The sequence below is a fragment of the Silene latifolia genome, chromosome 1, assembly GCF_048544455.1.
Source record: "Silene latifolia isolate original U9 population chromosome 1, ASM4854445v1, whole genome shotgun sequence".
Classification (NCBI taxonomy): domain Eukaryota; kingdom Viridiplantae; phylum Streptophyta; class Magnoliopsida; order Caryophyllales; family Caryophyllaceae; genus Silene; species Silene latifolia.
In genome coordinates, this window is record NC_133526.1 from 84,954,081 (window position 1) to 84,967,035 (window position 12,955).

General features: G+C 39.3%; 3 protein-coding genes across 3 annotated transcripts; all 3 read right to left on the reverse strand.

Moving 5' to 3' along the window:
- Positions 1 to 1,236: 1,236 nt before the first annotated feature.
- LOC141649702 (uncharacterized) lies at positions 1,237 to 2,247 on the reverse strand. The gene has a single exon (XM_074458387.1). It carries the CDS (start codon positions 2,245 to 2,247, stop codon positions 1,237 to 1,239), a length of 1,011 nt encoding a protein of 336 aa, XP_074314488.1.
- A 456-nt stretch (positions 2,248 to 2,703) lies between these two features.
- On the reverse strand, positions 2,704 to 3,422 carry LOC141649709 (uncharacterized). Its single transcript, XM_074458394.1, has 2 exons — positions 3,245 to 3,422; positions 2,704 to 3,071 (listed from the first exon to the last, which is right to left on the reverse strand). Exons 1-2 carry the CDS (start codon positions 3,420 to 3,422, stop codon positions 2,704 to 2,706), a joined length of 546 nt encoding a protein of 181 aa, XP_074314495.1.
- Positions 3,423 to 5,240: 1,818 nt separating this feature from the next.
- On the reverse strand, positions 5,241 to 7,064 carry LOC141649714 (uncharacterized). The gene is made up of 2 exons (XM_074458397.1): positions 5,969 to 7,064; positions 5,241 to 5,881 (listed from the first exon to the last, which is right to left on the reverse strand). The coding sequence occupies exons 1-2, from the start codon at positions 7,062 to 7,064 to the stop codon at positions 5,241 to 5,243; spliced, it is 1,737 nt and encodes a 578-aa protein (XP_074314498.1).
- Between the last annotated feature and the right edge of the window lie 5,891 nt (positions 7,065 to 12,955).

Sequence of the window (12,955 nt, forward strand, 5' to 3'; positions counted from 1 at the left end):
ATTGACTTTGATTTTGGTGGGATGAAGCTCATTGTTATTTTAGCATAAGATCGGTTAGCTGTAAAAATGACTGATGTGGGGCAAATTTATGAATCAAAATGGCTGTGATTTGGAACAAATTATGAATGAAGATGAATAGTGTTTCACCTTTAAGAATAAATGGGACAGTGAGATGGAAAGAGGTGTACTAATTTGTGTTTGTCTATTGTCCTTTATTGGTTTTTATATAGTTTAGTATGTGGAAATGAATAAAATATTTATTGTTTGTCCTTTATTGCTGAGAGTGTGATGTTTAATACTCCCCCTCCACAACAAAGGTAATATGAATCGACTTTTTGTGAGAAAAAAAGTGAATTTATGTTACCTTTGGTTTGAATGGGAGTGAGGTAATATGTCATTTCACATATGCAAAAACAAGCTTAAAGGCAAATGAAGTAAATCTAAAAGATGGTGCGGATAAGGAGTTTGAGACACTTGCTAATGATTAGGCCGGAGTAACATTTAGACCATTCGCATCCATCATCATATATTTTCCATCACTTTACTCTTTTTCATCATTTCTCTATCCTAATCACATATCCACCTCACCTTTTCTACCATCACCAAATTTTACTCATTTTTCCCCACATCAATTAACCATCAATTTTTCTCTTTCTTACTTTATCCTACCCCACACATTTTTTATTTAACAAAAACTTAACATTAACTTTATTTTTATAATTGTGTAAGTTAATTAATAATCGTATTTAGTTAATAATCGTACTTTTAAAAATAGAGAAAATATTTTTCATTAAAAAATTGAAAACATTACAAATTCTAAGACAATAATACATAACATAATAAGAAACTATGAGTACAAGTTGCTGATTTAAATACTTCAATTTCCATCGCCAAACCGTTGCCAAATATGCTCAATTAATTTTTTTTTAAGGACTTGTGCGTGTTTCTAGAACGCAAATTGTCACGATTTACTATATATCTATCAATTTCAATCTGATATCCCGCTCCGTACTCAGCTTCTTGAACTTGTGAATGAAGATTCTCATACTCTGAATAATCGGCATAATTTGCATATGTATCACGTTCATCTTCCACTATCATGTTATGTAGTATAATACATGTCGTTATTACCTTATGTAACATGGACTCTTTCCATGTTAAAGTCCGGGTTTCGAATAATCTGCGAATCGCGCTGAAGTACTCAAAAGCACGCTCCACATCCTTCCTTGCCGCCTCTTATCTTTCAGCAAACAACTTATCCTTGGGTGTTTGTGGAAGAGAGACTGATGGTATAAAAGTTGACCATTGAGGATATATACCGTCGGTCAAATAATAACCCATGTCAAACTGTTGACCATTAACTATATAATTAACCCGAGGAGCTCGCCCATTTAATACGTCATCAAAAACAGGTGACCGGTGTAACACATTTATATCATTGCACGATCCAGGTACACCAAAAAATGAATGCCATATCCATAGATCTTGTGATGCAACTGCTTCCAATATCACAGTCGCTTCTCCACTTCGTCCTTGAAACTGACCTCTCCAAGCCTTAGGACAATTTTTCCACTTCCAATGCATGCAGTCGATACTTCCTAACATGCCCGGGAATCCTCTATACGCTCCAACCTGTAAAAGCCTTTGAAGATCTTCAACAGTTGGACGTCTTAGATACTCATCCCCAAATTGATGAATAACAGCTTCAAGAAATCTAACAAGAACCTTCCTTGCTGTTGATTCTCCAAGCCTCAAGTACTCGTCCACTCTATCAGCAGCCTCTCCATATGCTAAGAGACGAAGAGCTGCTGTGCATTTAATTAATGGTGACAAACTTAACTTACCTGTAGCATTAGGTTTGTGCTGAAAATGCCTATCATAAGCTCCTACACCCTCTACAATACGCAAGAATAAATGTTTGCGCATTCGAAACCTACGTCTAAACATTTGTGGAGGGTAAACTGGATTTTCCGAGAAATAATCGTTAAAGAGACGGACATGGCCCTCTTCTCGATTTCTCTCAATATATGTTCTTTCTTTATTATTTGACATATAGTTTACCAATATAAGTGGTATAACATTATTTGCCATATAATTTACCATATACCTGACTGCTTCGTATGTTGCAACTCTTTTCTGCCTCCGCCTCTCCTGCCTAGCATTCTCTTCTGACGAGGTAGATGATGAGGAAGAAGATGATGGTGGTGAGCCTGGGGGAGAAAGATGATAAGAACTTGAGGGATACATTTTTTTTGTTAAATATGAGAATATTTTAGAGTTATTTGAGTGATTTAAAGATAGTGAGGGTGAGTGCTTTATATAAAGGAAATTGATGAGGATAAGATAAGGTTTTATGTTGATAGTGTAAGATTTTCTTCGGATTTATATGGATGTTGTTAGATTTTATGTGGATAAGAGATAAGATAAGATTTTGTAATATAATACAAGTACATAAAATTTAATATATTACATTACAAGACAATATTTTACATAATACAAATACATTACTTTCTAATAAAAGAGAATAATATAAAACTAAACTAGTACGAAATACATTACTTTCTAATAAAAGTGCATAATATAAATTAAAATAGCACGAAATACATTACATTCTAATAAAAGAGCATAATATTTTCTAAAATAGTACGAATTACTATAATAGTTCTCTTATGAGTTTAGCCTTCATCTCTTCCATTTCCGGAGTTAAAGACGACGATCCATTAGTTTGCTAAGTATTGACCAATTAACCTTCTTTTCTTTGACCCTTACTTTCTCTTCATCTATGGCCAGCCTCCTCACCTCATTATCTTTATCACTAGTCATATTAAAATTCAAATTCTTCACGGCGTTACTGAAATGACTCACCTCTTCGATAACAGTTTTCAACGCTCCCTTACCTTTTTTAGCTGCATCTCTACCAATTGGACGAGTATTAGATGCACTTCCTTCTTCTACAGAGCAAGCTGGAGAGAACCCTCCATCATTAAGCCTAGTTCTCTTACCACTACTACCGCTTTCGGGTGTACCAACATTTGTAGGAGTGGTTGGATCTTCTTGTTGATCTCTTTTCCCTGATTAATTAGGCATATGGAGCAATGTGATCTTCCCATTTTCTATAATGTCTTAACAAGCGCCAAGCATGTTCATAGTTGAATTTTCCTTTATGTAACTTATGAGCCATTTGAATGACGTCATCTTCGACATCCCACTTCTCTTGATTCGATTAGCTTCGCAAAACAATCACCCCATGCCATGACGGCTCGCATATACGCCGCATTCGCCACCAATAGAATTGCCGCCTTCTTCTGTCTAAGTTTAAGTGGATTGGTAAGACGCGCTTCTTCATACAAAGATGTGACTTTCCCCCAAAGTGCATCTTTCTTTTGGTTAGTGCCAACAATACTATCTTGAGAGACACTCATAAATGACGAAATCAAAGCTTCATCCTCTTCCCGGGTAAAATGTACAATATGACTCGATGCCTCCTCATTGTTGTTATTGTCTTCTAGTTCTTCAATTTGAACATTATTTTGAGGAGTATTTCGGTAATTCGGAGGTGTTTGAGAAGGAAATGGGAGGTAATTATTTTCTTGTGATGAGAAATTATGACTCAAAGGTACAATATTAATATTTGGTCGATATAATTGCGGTGGCGGTGGAGGATTAGAATGAGTTTGTTGAAATGGATTAATATTATATTGTCGAGAGGGATATTGATTTTGAGGGGGATATGGAATTTGTGTGTGTGACGTATTTTGTTGGAGATACGGATTTTGTGAGGGCATTGAATTTTCTTGTATAATATTACTATGAGTTTGTTGAAATTCATTCCACAATTCTAATATTCTAGGATCGGAATTTTCATAATAAGGTGGTCTTGGATTATTTGGATCCATAAAATAGATAAATATGAGAGAATAATAAGTAATATGTAAATTAAAAATATAGTAAAAGATAAGTAAGAAGAATAAGATGGAAAATTATAAGAAAATTTAACACTTATTTATAGTAAAATGGACAATGAAACAAAAAAAAAAATAGCTGTTGTATAATTACCGTTGGCAAACAATTACGTTGGGAAATTAATTACCGTTGGCAAACAATTACATTGGGAAATAATTAATAGCCGTTGTATGTGCCAGGAAACAAATGCAAACAATGGAATTGGGACTTGTGAAAATTTTCTTAAAATAATATTACTTTTGATTAAGGTCCCACCCTTGTCCACCACTTCTTCTTTCACTTTCACGATGGCCATCACTTTCATTTTATAAAATGATGGCTGATGTGGAAAATGAAACCATCAAGTTTCATCTTTTGCATCACTTTTTCCAAAGTGATGGACCGATGCAGATGGTCTTAGTCGATGCAATCTGCTTTCCACTATGTTTCATTAAGAAATAGTCTCTTTACCTTTGTTGACATATGCTAGAACAAATTATGAATGAAGATGAATAGTGTTTTGCCTTTTAGAATAAATGGGACAGTGAGATGGAAAGAGGTGTACTAATTTGTGTTTGTCTATTGTCCTTTATTGGTTTTTATATAGTTTTTTATGTGGAAATGAATAAAATGTTTATTGTTTGTTCTTTATTGCTGAGAGTGTGATGTTTAATACTCCCCCATCCACACCAAAGGTAATATGAACCCATTTTTTGTGAAAAAAAAGTGAGTTTATGTTACCTTTGGTCTGAATGGGACGGAGTATATTGTTTTTTTCCTATACATTCTTATATACACAAGTGATACGTACTTAATACATCTTAAGCATAAAACAGATATTGCTTGTCCATTATTGTTTATTTAATTTTTTTTGTGTGTGTAAATTTGTAGATGACGGAGGGGAATCGCAGGTCTAGAGTTCATGCTTCGTATCGCCGTCAAGGTAAAGTACCACGTGTTACTATTAGGGTGGGATCAAGTACTAGCGCTACTATACCCATGACAGAGGCTCTGACTACACAGACTAAGGCTGATTCACACCTTACTGTTTTGTGTGTTTATTTGGATAAGTTTATATTGTTTTGTGTGTTTATTTGGATAAGTTTACGCTGTTTTTGTTTTCGATATTTTGGACTACTTTATCGATTTTATTACACACTATATGGATGATTTTAAGCTATATTGTTACTATTTTAGTACGATGTTAACTACTATTTAACAAGCGTGATATAATATAAATGAAAATCATAATAAACAGTGGCATTCAAAATATGTTTGACAAATACAAACTAAAATCATTACTCACCCTGAAAATATCTCTCATATGACGTAGTTTGTCTCGCATACATCTGATCCCAATCATGAACACTTCCATCGCTACATCCTCGCCATAATGGATTGATTTGAGGCATAGGAGCATCACCATTAACCCGTATACGCATAAAATGTCGACCGGTGTGCAACACCCACAAAATACCATAAGGTTGTGCAACACCAGGAGCTACTCGTAAAGGTAGGTATGTGGAAGATCCATACCAATTACGCACTCCGTTATTAATCTGAGAGCTAAGGAGACATATCGTCCAATTATACATTGTAGCAAATCCAAACAAATCATAGCCAATCATCCAATGGTCATCACCACAGCCGCTATCAGACACCCAATTAATGCGTCTTTTGTCAAAATCGTACCCGTCTCCATAAATATTCAAGTATATGGGATCTTTGATTTCGTTAGACAAGGCATACCTCATTTGCTTCCAATGATTTTCGTCACCACGTAAAGCATGTGAGATTACTCGAAATCCACAATGACCGTCACCTCTCGGGTCGTAGAAGCCCCCAAAATGCTCTTCCACTGGAACAGGAATAAATCGGGCATACCGGAACTCATTTAGGTTTACTACGGTAAAACCTAGCTCTAAAGGCGCCCCACCGACTGTATGCGAAATTCAAAGCAAATTAGTTGTTTATTATGCAACAAATATTACTTTACTTAAATTCAATCGGAAGCAAAATTACATACCAGCTTCAAAGTTACTTGCAGTGTTGGACGATGATTGGAAAGTCGATGAGGAACGAGGACGCCTCCGTCGTGCATGCTCTACCCCCGATAAGTTTCGAGTAGTAGAATTTCGTGGTCGGCCCCGACGATTTTCCACCACCTCAGGCTCTAAAACATCTTCATCTTCAGGATATAATTGTCTAAAAGCACTATCTATTATACCTCTTCTCATCGACGGGTGGGCACGGCGAATTTGTTCAAACAGGTCCTCGAGCACATCATCATCAATACTTCGCCTATGGGCCGATTCAGTATAAACTAGTGTACTCCAAAACATGTGCAGATCATCTACGTGAACCTTTCCCTTCTGGACAAATAAAGTATGAAGCCGGCAGGCACATAATAACCCGTGTGTGCTCCGAATAACACACCCGCATCTCTCATACAATCCTATACCTAATTTTTCGCCACGATAAAACTCATTTTGCATAGATATGATGGCGTTAATCGATACTCTCCCCCTCAACAAAGAAAATAAAGTGCCATAATTAACATGTGAAACAACCTGTCTACTAAGGGATGCCTCCAGGGATTTCCTAATCTCACAATGTTGCCCCTCAATCATCGCATGAGCCCGTTTCCACATACTATCTAATGCAAGAGTCGAACTTCCAAACCAATCTTTTAGGGTAGCGTGAGCTGACTCAACCCTGGACGTAGCGGTATTGCCAAAATGATAGACCTTGTTACTGTAACACTTAGCAAACTTTGTGACATGATCAGTCATCCATGTATCCTCTAAATAACTAATCAAAGAAGGCCTATTCGAAAACTTGGTTTTCAATTCTTCCCATTCTCTAAAACAACTCTGCTCATCATTTGCTTCAATAACCTTGCGCCACCTTCCATAAGTTAACATTTGCCCAAAATCTCCATTATAAAGATTAGTAGCTTTTGTCTCCACAGCATTATAAATGTGAAAAGTACACAACAAATAATGAGAGTTTGGAAAAACCTTCGGGATAGCAGCAATTAAACCCCTCTCATGATCAGTCACAATAACATTAGGGACGATATTATCATTCATCATTGCCTTTAACCTCTCTAAAATCCACATATAATTCTCAGTCTTCTCTTTTCGAACTAAGGCATATGCAATGAGAAAATTTTTCCCTACAGGTGTGATGTAACACCCCTAATTTCCGTAATATAATTCTATAATTTTATTTTCCCATATTTTATATTTTATTTTCGGGAAAATATCCGTTTGTCGTCTTTTGGGCTCGTTGGGCTCGAAAAACGGTGAAGATCCGTTTTCTCCTTGGGTCTCACGTGAATCTTGGTGTAGATGGGTAAGTTTTGGGCCTAAACCTAGAATAAACCCATGAGCTTCTCTATAAATATAAGGGGAAACCAAACCCTTGCTCTTCTTTTCTTTTAATTCTCACAAAACCCTAAACCTAATTTCTCTCCTCCTTCTTCCTCCTCGTGCCGCGCGCCCCTCCTAGGGTTTCGTGCCGTCTTTCTTCTTCCTCCTTCGTTCTTCATCATCTTTCGTGTTTAGATTGATCATACTTCTTGGATTTATCTATCTTCTTCGTAAGTTTTACGTTTTCGCATAGTTTTATAGTTTTTATAGTTTTTATATATAGTTAGTATATTTATTAGTTTCGTTATCTTTGGAACGTGGATGATTTCTATGAAGGCGTGGAAGTTGCACCTGGAGAAGACGTTTATATCGTTGAAGACGATCTCTAGGGTTTTATTTGCTTAATAAGGTAACTAGGTGTTTTCTTTTAATTGTGTTTATGCCAATTGATGTAATTAATATGATTTAATGATTGTCTTGTATGATTGGTACATGTTTGATTATTTATTATCATGTTAATTATATGTTTCGCATGTTTGTATATGTTTTTATGCTTTAATCATATATCGTATATTCTTTACATGTTTATTATGGGTGTCATGAGCTAATTAGGGTTTACGAATAAACCCTAGTGGCGGCATGATAGGCGGCCAAGGGTTCTCTCCAAAGTTATAGCTAAAGCCGATATAACATTGATGATGATTCAAGTGTTATAGCTGAAGTTAGTACAACTTTGGGTAGTTACTCTAGTTATGGCTGAAACAGGTATAACCTTGGAAATATGAATCCAGGTTATAGCTGGACCTACTATAACATTGAAGTGCGAGTCAAGGTTATAGCTGTAACTAATGTAACCTTGGGATTATGGCTCAAGGTTATGGTTAATGCTAGTATAACTTTGTGTTTCGTGTCAAGGTTATGGTTGAGGTATGTATAACTTCAAGTTATATATGCTGAAGTTATAGTCGAGGTTACTATAACCTCGTATCCAGAGTTCATGTTATGGTTAGAGTTACTATAACATTGAATGGTTAAATATTAAAGTTATAGTTGAAGTTACTATAACATTGGTTGCGTATGCTTGCTTCACACGTTGTGTTGTGTTCAATGTGTTATGTTCTTTTGTTGCGTATGTCCTTGGTTACTCTGTGCATTTGCATAAGTTGGACATGATCGATTAAACTGTTCTTCCGAGTTGAGTCGTGATGTGGTTCACGCATGTCGTGTGCAGTCAGTTAAACTGTGCATATGTATTTGTTGGCTAAGTCGAATAGATGACGGTAGTATCAGTTAAATACTATCGGAATGAATCAAGAGCTGCTCTTCGGAGGTTTATTGGTATATGTTCGGGGGTGGCCAGATTCGTCAGTTAAACGTTCTGGGTCCCGAGTGTCGTTCGGTGTACAGTTAATGCATCGAGAGGTCTGGCCAGGTCTTAGGCATATAGGCAGTGGTGATACGCTATACATAGTACCGTGAGTATCGATTAAATACTTCACAACCGATGGTTCGTCAGTTAAACGTTCCATCTGCTAGTTCATCAGTTAAATGTTCTAGCGGCGTTCGCTCTATTCGCTATGCTTTGTTGCTAGCTTTGTGCCTTATGTGCTGTGGATCGTGTCTACTTGGGTTTGTAGGTGTCCATGGTCTAGTGGTTGCATATGGTCTAAGTTCATATAGTCTCATTCATCTAGTGTTATGAATGTCATGGGTAGTAAGTCTGAGCTTAACTTTCATGAGTATAGATGATCTCACATGTTTACTGTTTGTGCATTTCAATTGTTATTGATTGTTGGTTATATTCAATTGTTGTAAACATGACCGGAGAGCATCTAGTTACTCCCGATCGATTGTCGACCCCTTTTCGGGTTGTCCAGTGTGGTGCTGTTTGGTTGATGCTTGCTTGGGGAATGTGCGAAGCGAGCTTAATAATAAATTAGGAGTTTGCCTTATGTTTTAAGAACCTTTCGAATAATGTATTAGTTTGTTTTGGAGTTAGTAGCGAACCGGATTTGGGCTTGGTGTTTCCGCCACCTTGACCCTTTTATCAGTATCGTACTCTGATATTCATTTTATATAAGTTTTTCCTTTGTTTTATAATCCGGGTTGTTACAGTTGGTATCAGAGCGAACACGCTCCCAACTCTTGCTTAGTTGATGACTAAAATAAATGACCTAGTTAGTGAGTGAGAGTAAATGGGGTAGAAACCAATAGGATTCGTTGGTTTTCTTATGTTTGTAGAGTGTTTGAGTAGTTGTTTGGAGTGGTACTTAGGTTCTACCACTTATAACGAGATTTCGTTCTTGCAGATGGTGCGTAGCGCTAATGGTGAGACCGATTCTGACCGCATCAGGAGACTAGAGGCCGCTTTGGCATCTATGGCCGAAGGTTTCACCAACCACCTCAACAACAACAACAACAACCATCCGCAACCGACTGTGTTTGATCGCTTTGCTCGTCACCGTCCTCCGACGTATGATGGTGCGAATGATCCTACTGCTTTGGAGGCTTGGATTCGAGAGATTGAGAAGCTGTTCCTTGCTACTGGATGTCCTGAGGATCAGAAGGTGGATATCGCCACCTATTATCTAAAGGACGAGGCCGACAACTGGTGGGCTCGGCTAGAGCTGGTCTGGAAGTTCGGCCAGGATATGGTTGGGCTCTTTTCTCGAGGCTCAAGAAAAGGTTTTATCCTGAAGAGATGCGCTTATTTGCGAAAGGAGCAGGAGTTCCTTCGTCTACAAAGAAGGTTCCATGACCGTCGAGGAGTACACCAACAAGTTCGTGAAGCTTTCACGTTTCGTTACTTCTGTAGCTATGCACGAGGTTTCGAGGACTCGTCGCTATGAGAAGAATCTAGCTCCTAAGGTCCGGATCGCTATGTCCGGCATTCCTTCAACTTCTTTCCAAAGAGGCTTATGATCGTGCTCTTAGCATCTATGATTCTGTCCTTGCTACCGAGGCCGAGGAGAGTGCGAAGAATAAGTTCATGAAGAGACCTTATGTTGCTCCCGTTCTTTCCGGAAAAGCAGTATGAGGCTCGTCCGTATACCCCGCGAGATCAAGGTCAAGCTAAGAAGGATATGGTTTGCTTCAAGTGTGGAAAGGCTTACCACCCCGGTAAGTCTTGTACTATCGCGATCCGATCACTTGCTTCACTTGCAAGATGCTTGGGACACAAGTCTCGTTGATTGCCCCCGAAGCCCAAGGTTGATGCTCCTAAGGCCGATCTTTGCGAAGACGGACGAGTGTTCGTTATGAGTCGTCTTTGAGGCGAGATGCTAATCCGGATGTGGTTACGGGTACCTTTCTCGTTCACTCTTTATCTGCTTTTGTTCTTTTTGATACGGGTGCATCGATGTCTTTCGTATCCGAATCCTTTTCCGTCCGTGCTGGACTCTCTTCTTCTTCATCCGTTCATACCTCTATATCCCTTCCTACGGGTGAGATTGTTTCTTGCTCCGTTCTCTTCAAGGACGTACATCGATGATCGCAGGGGCGATCCTTCCTGCCGATCTCGTACAATTCAAACTCGGAGAGTTTGATGTGATTTTGGGTATGGATTGGTTATCTCGCTATGACGCTAGGTTCCTGTGTCGTGATCAGAAGATCGTGCTTAGGACTCCCACAGGTTCGAGGGTTTCTTATCAAGGTGTTAGGGTTACACCTACGGTCAAGTGGGTTTCTGCTATGAAGATGGTTAACATGGGTAGAAAGGGTCATCAGATCTATCTGTGCAGTGTTCATGGTGTTTCAGCTGAGCCTAAGTTAGAGGATATCCCTGTGGTTAAGGAGTTTCCCGATGTCTTTCCTGAGGATCTACCTGGTATTCCTCCTGAGCGAGATGTAGAGTTCTCGATTGAGTTGCTACCTGGAACTGGTCCCATTTCGAAAGCTCATTATCGTATGGCACCAGCTGAGTTACAAGAACTTAAGAAGCAACTTGAGGAGATGATCGATAAGGGTTTTATCCGACCGAGTGCTTCGCCGTGGGGTGCTCCTGTTTTGTTCGTCAAGAAGAAAGATGGTAGTATGCGGTTGTGCATTGACTACCGTGAGCTGAACAAGGTTACTATCAAGAATAAGTATCCTTTGCCGAGGATCGAAGATTTGTTTGATCAGCTCCGTGGTGCAAGTGTGTTCTCTAAGATCGACCTGAGGTCAGATTACCATCAGATTCCAGTCAGGAATGAGGATATTCCTAAGACTGCTTTTCGTTCAAGGTATGGCCACTATGAGTTCGTGGTGATGCCGTTTGGGTTGACGAATGCACCTGCCGTTTTAATGGATCAGATGAACCGCACTTTCAGCGAGTATTTGGATAAGTGTGTCGTGGTGTTCATAGACGACATACTGATTTACTCGAGAGATGAGGCTGAACACGAGCGTCACCTTCGTGTTATCTTGGAGATTATGCGTAAGCAGAAATGGTATGCTAAGTTCTCAAAGTGCGAGTTTTGGTTAAAGGAAGTCACCTTCTTGGGTCATGTGATATCTGGCGATGGAGTTATGGTTGATCCGTCGAAGATTCGAGCCGTGGTCGATTGGGAAAGTCCAAAGAATGTGAACGAGGTACGGAGTTTCCTTGGTCTAGCTGGGTACTATCGTCGGTTTGTTCATGATTTTCTCTAAGATCGCTAGACCGATGACTCAGTTAATGAAGAAGGAATCCAAGTTCATTTGGACCGAGGCTTGTGAATCTGCTTTCCAGGAGTTGAAGAAAAGGTTGACTACCGCTCCTGTGTTGACTCTACCAGAAGAGGGTGCTGAGTTCGATGTTTTCTGCGATGCGTCTAAGTTTGGGTTAGGCTGTGTCTTGATGCAGAAGGGTAAAGTTGTGGCTTATGCTTCCCGTCAGTTGAAAGTTCACGAGACGAACTATCCGACTCACGATCTTGAGTTAGCAGCAGTGGTGTTTGCACTTAAGCTGTGGCGACACTACTTGTATGGGGTCTCTTGCAACTTTTATACGGATCATAAGAGCTTGAAGTATATCTTCACTCAGAAAGATCTTAACATGAGGCAGAGACGTTGGTTGGAGTTGCTTAGCGACTACAAGATTGAGCTGCAGTATCATGAGGGTAAGGCAAACGTGGTCGCCGATGCTTTGAGTCGTAAGGTGTGTCACGCTATGAGATCTGTGTTGGTGTTACCTGATGACTTGAGTCGAGAGTTCCAGAAGATGAGCCTTGAGGTAGTTCTTCCTGGTACTTTAGATTTGAGTGCGATGGTTGCTGAACCCGAGATCCTTCATGAGATCCGAGTTAAGCAAAGAGAGGATGAATACTTAGAAGGAGTTCGAGTCGCTATAAGCGAAGGGCGCGCCAGAGACTTCGACGTTGGACCTGATGATGGTCTACGATTCCATGGTCGTTGGTGTGTGCCTAGCTGTGAGGTCTTAAAATGTAAGATTCTCAAAGAGGCTCATAGTACTCCCTATTCGGTTCATCCTGGTGGTGATAAGATGTATAAGGATCTGAAGCTAAAGTTTTGGTGGCCTGGTATGAAGAAAGAGATCGCCGAGTTTGTGAGCCGTTGCTTGGTTTGTCAGAAGGTCAAGTTCGAACATCAGAGACCTGGTGGTCTACTGCAACCGTTGGAGATTCCCACATGGAAATGGGATTCGATTTCGATGGACT

Coding starts and splice junctions, on each gene's coding strand:
- LOC141649702 (XM_074458387.1), bottom strand. CDS start 2,247: ATGTATCCCTCAAGTTCTTATCATCTTTCTCCCCCAGGCTCACCACCA.
- LOC141649709 (XM_074458394.1), bottom strand. CDS start 3,422: ATGAGTGTCTCTCAAGATAGTATTGTTGGCACTAACCAAAAGAAAGAT. Junction 3,072..3,244: donor GCGAGCCGTCATGGCATGGG/GTGATTGTTTTG, acceptor CTAATTAATCAG/GGAAAAGAGATCAACAAGAA.
- LOC141649714 (XM_074458397.1), bottom strand. CDS start 7,064: ATGTGGATTTTAGAGAGGTTAAAGGCAATGATGAATGATAATATCGTC. Junction 5,882..5,968: donor TGCAAGTAACTTTGAAGCTG/GTATGTAATTTT, acceptor TTTCGCATACAG/TCGGTGGGGCGCCTTTAGAG.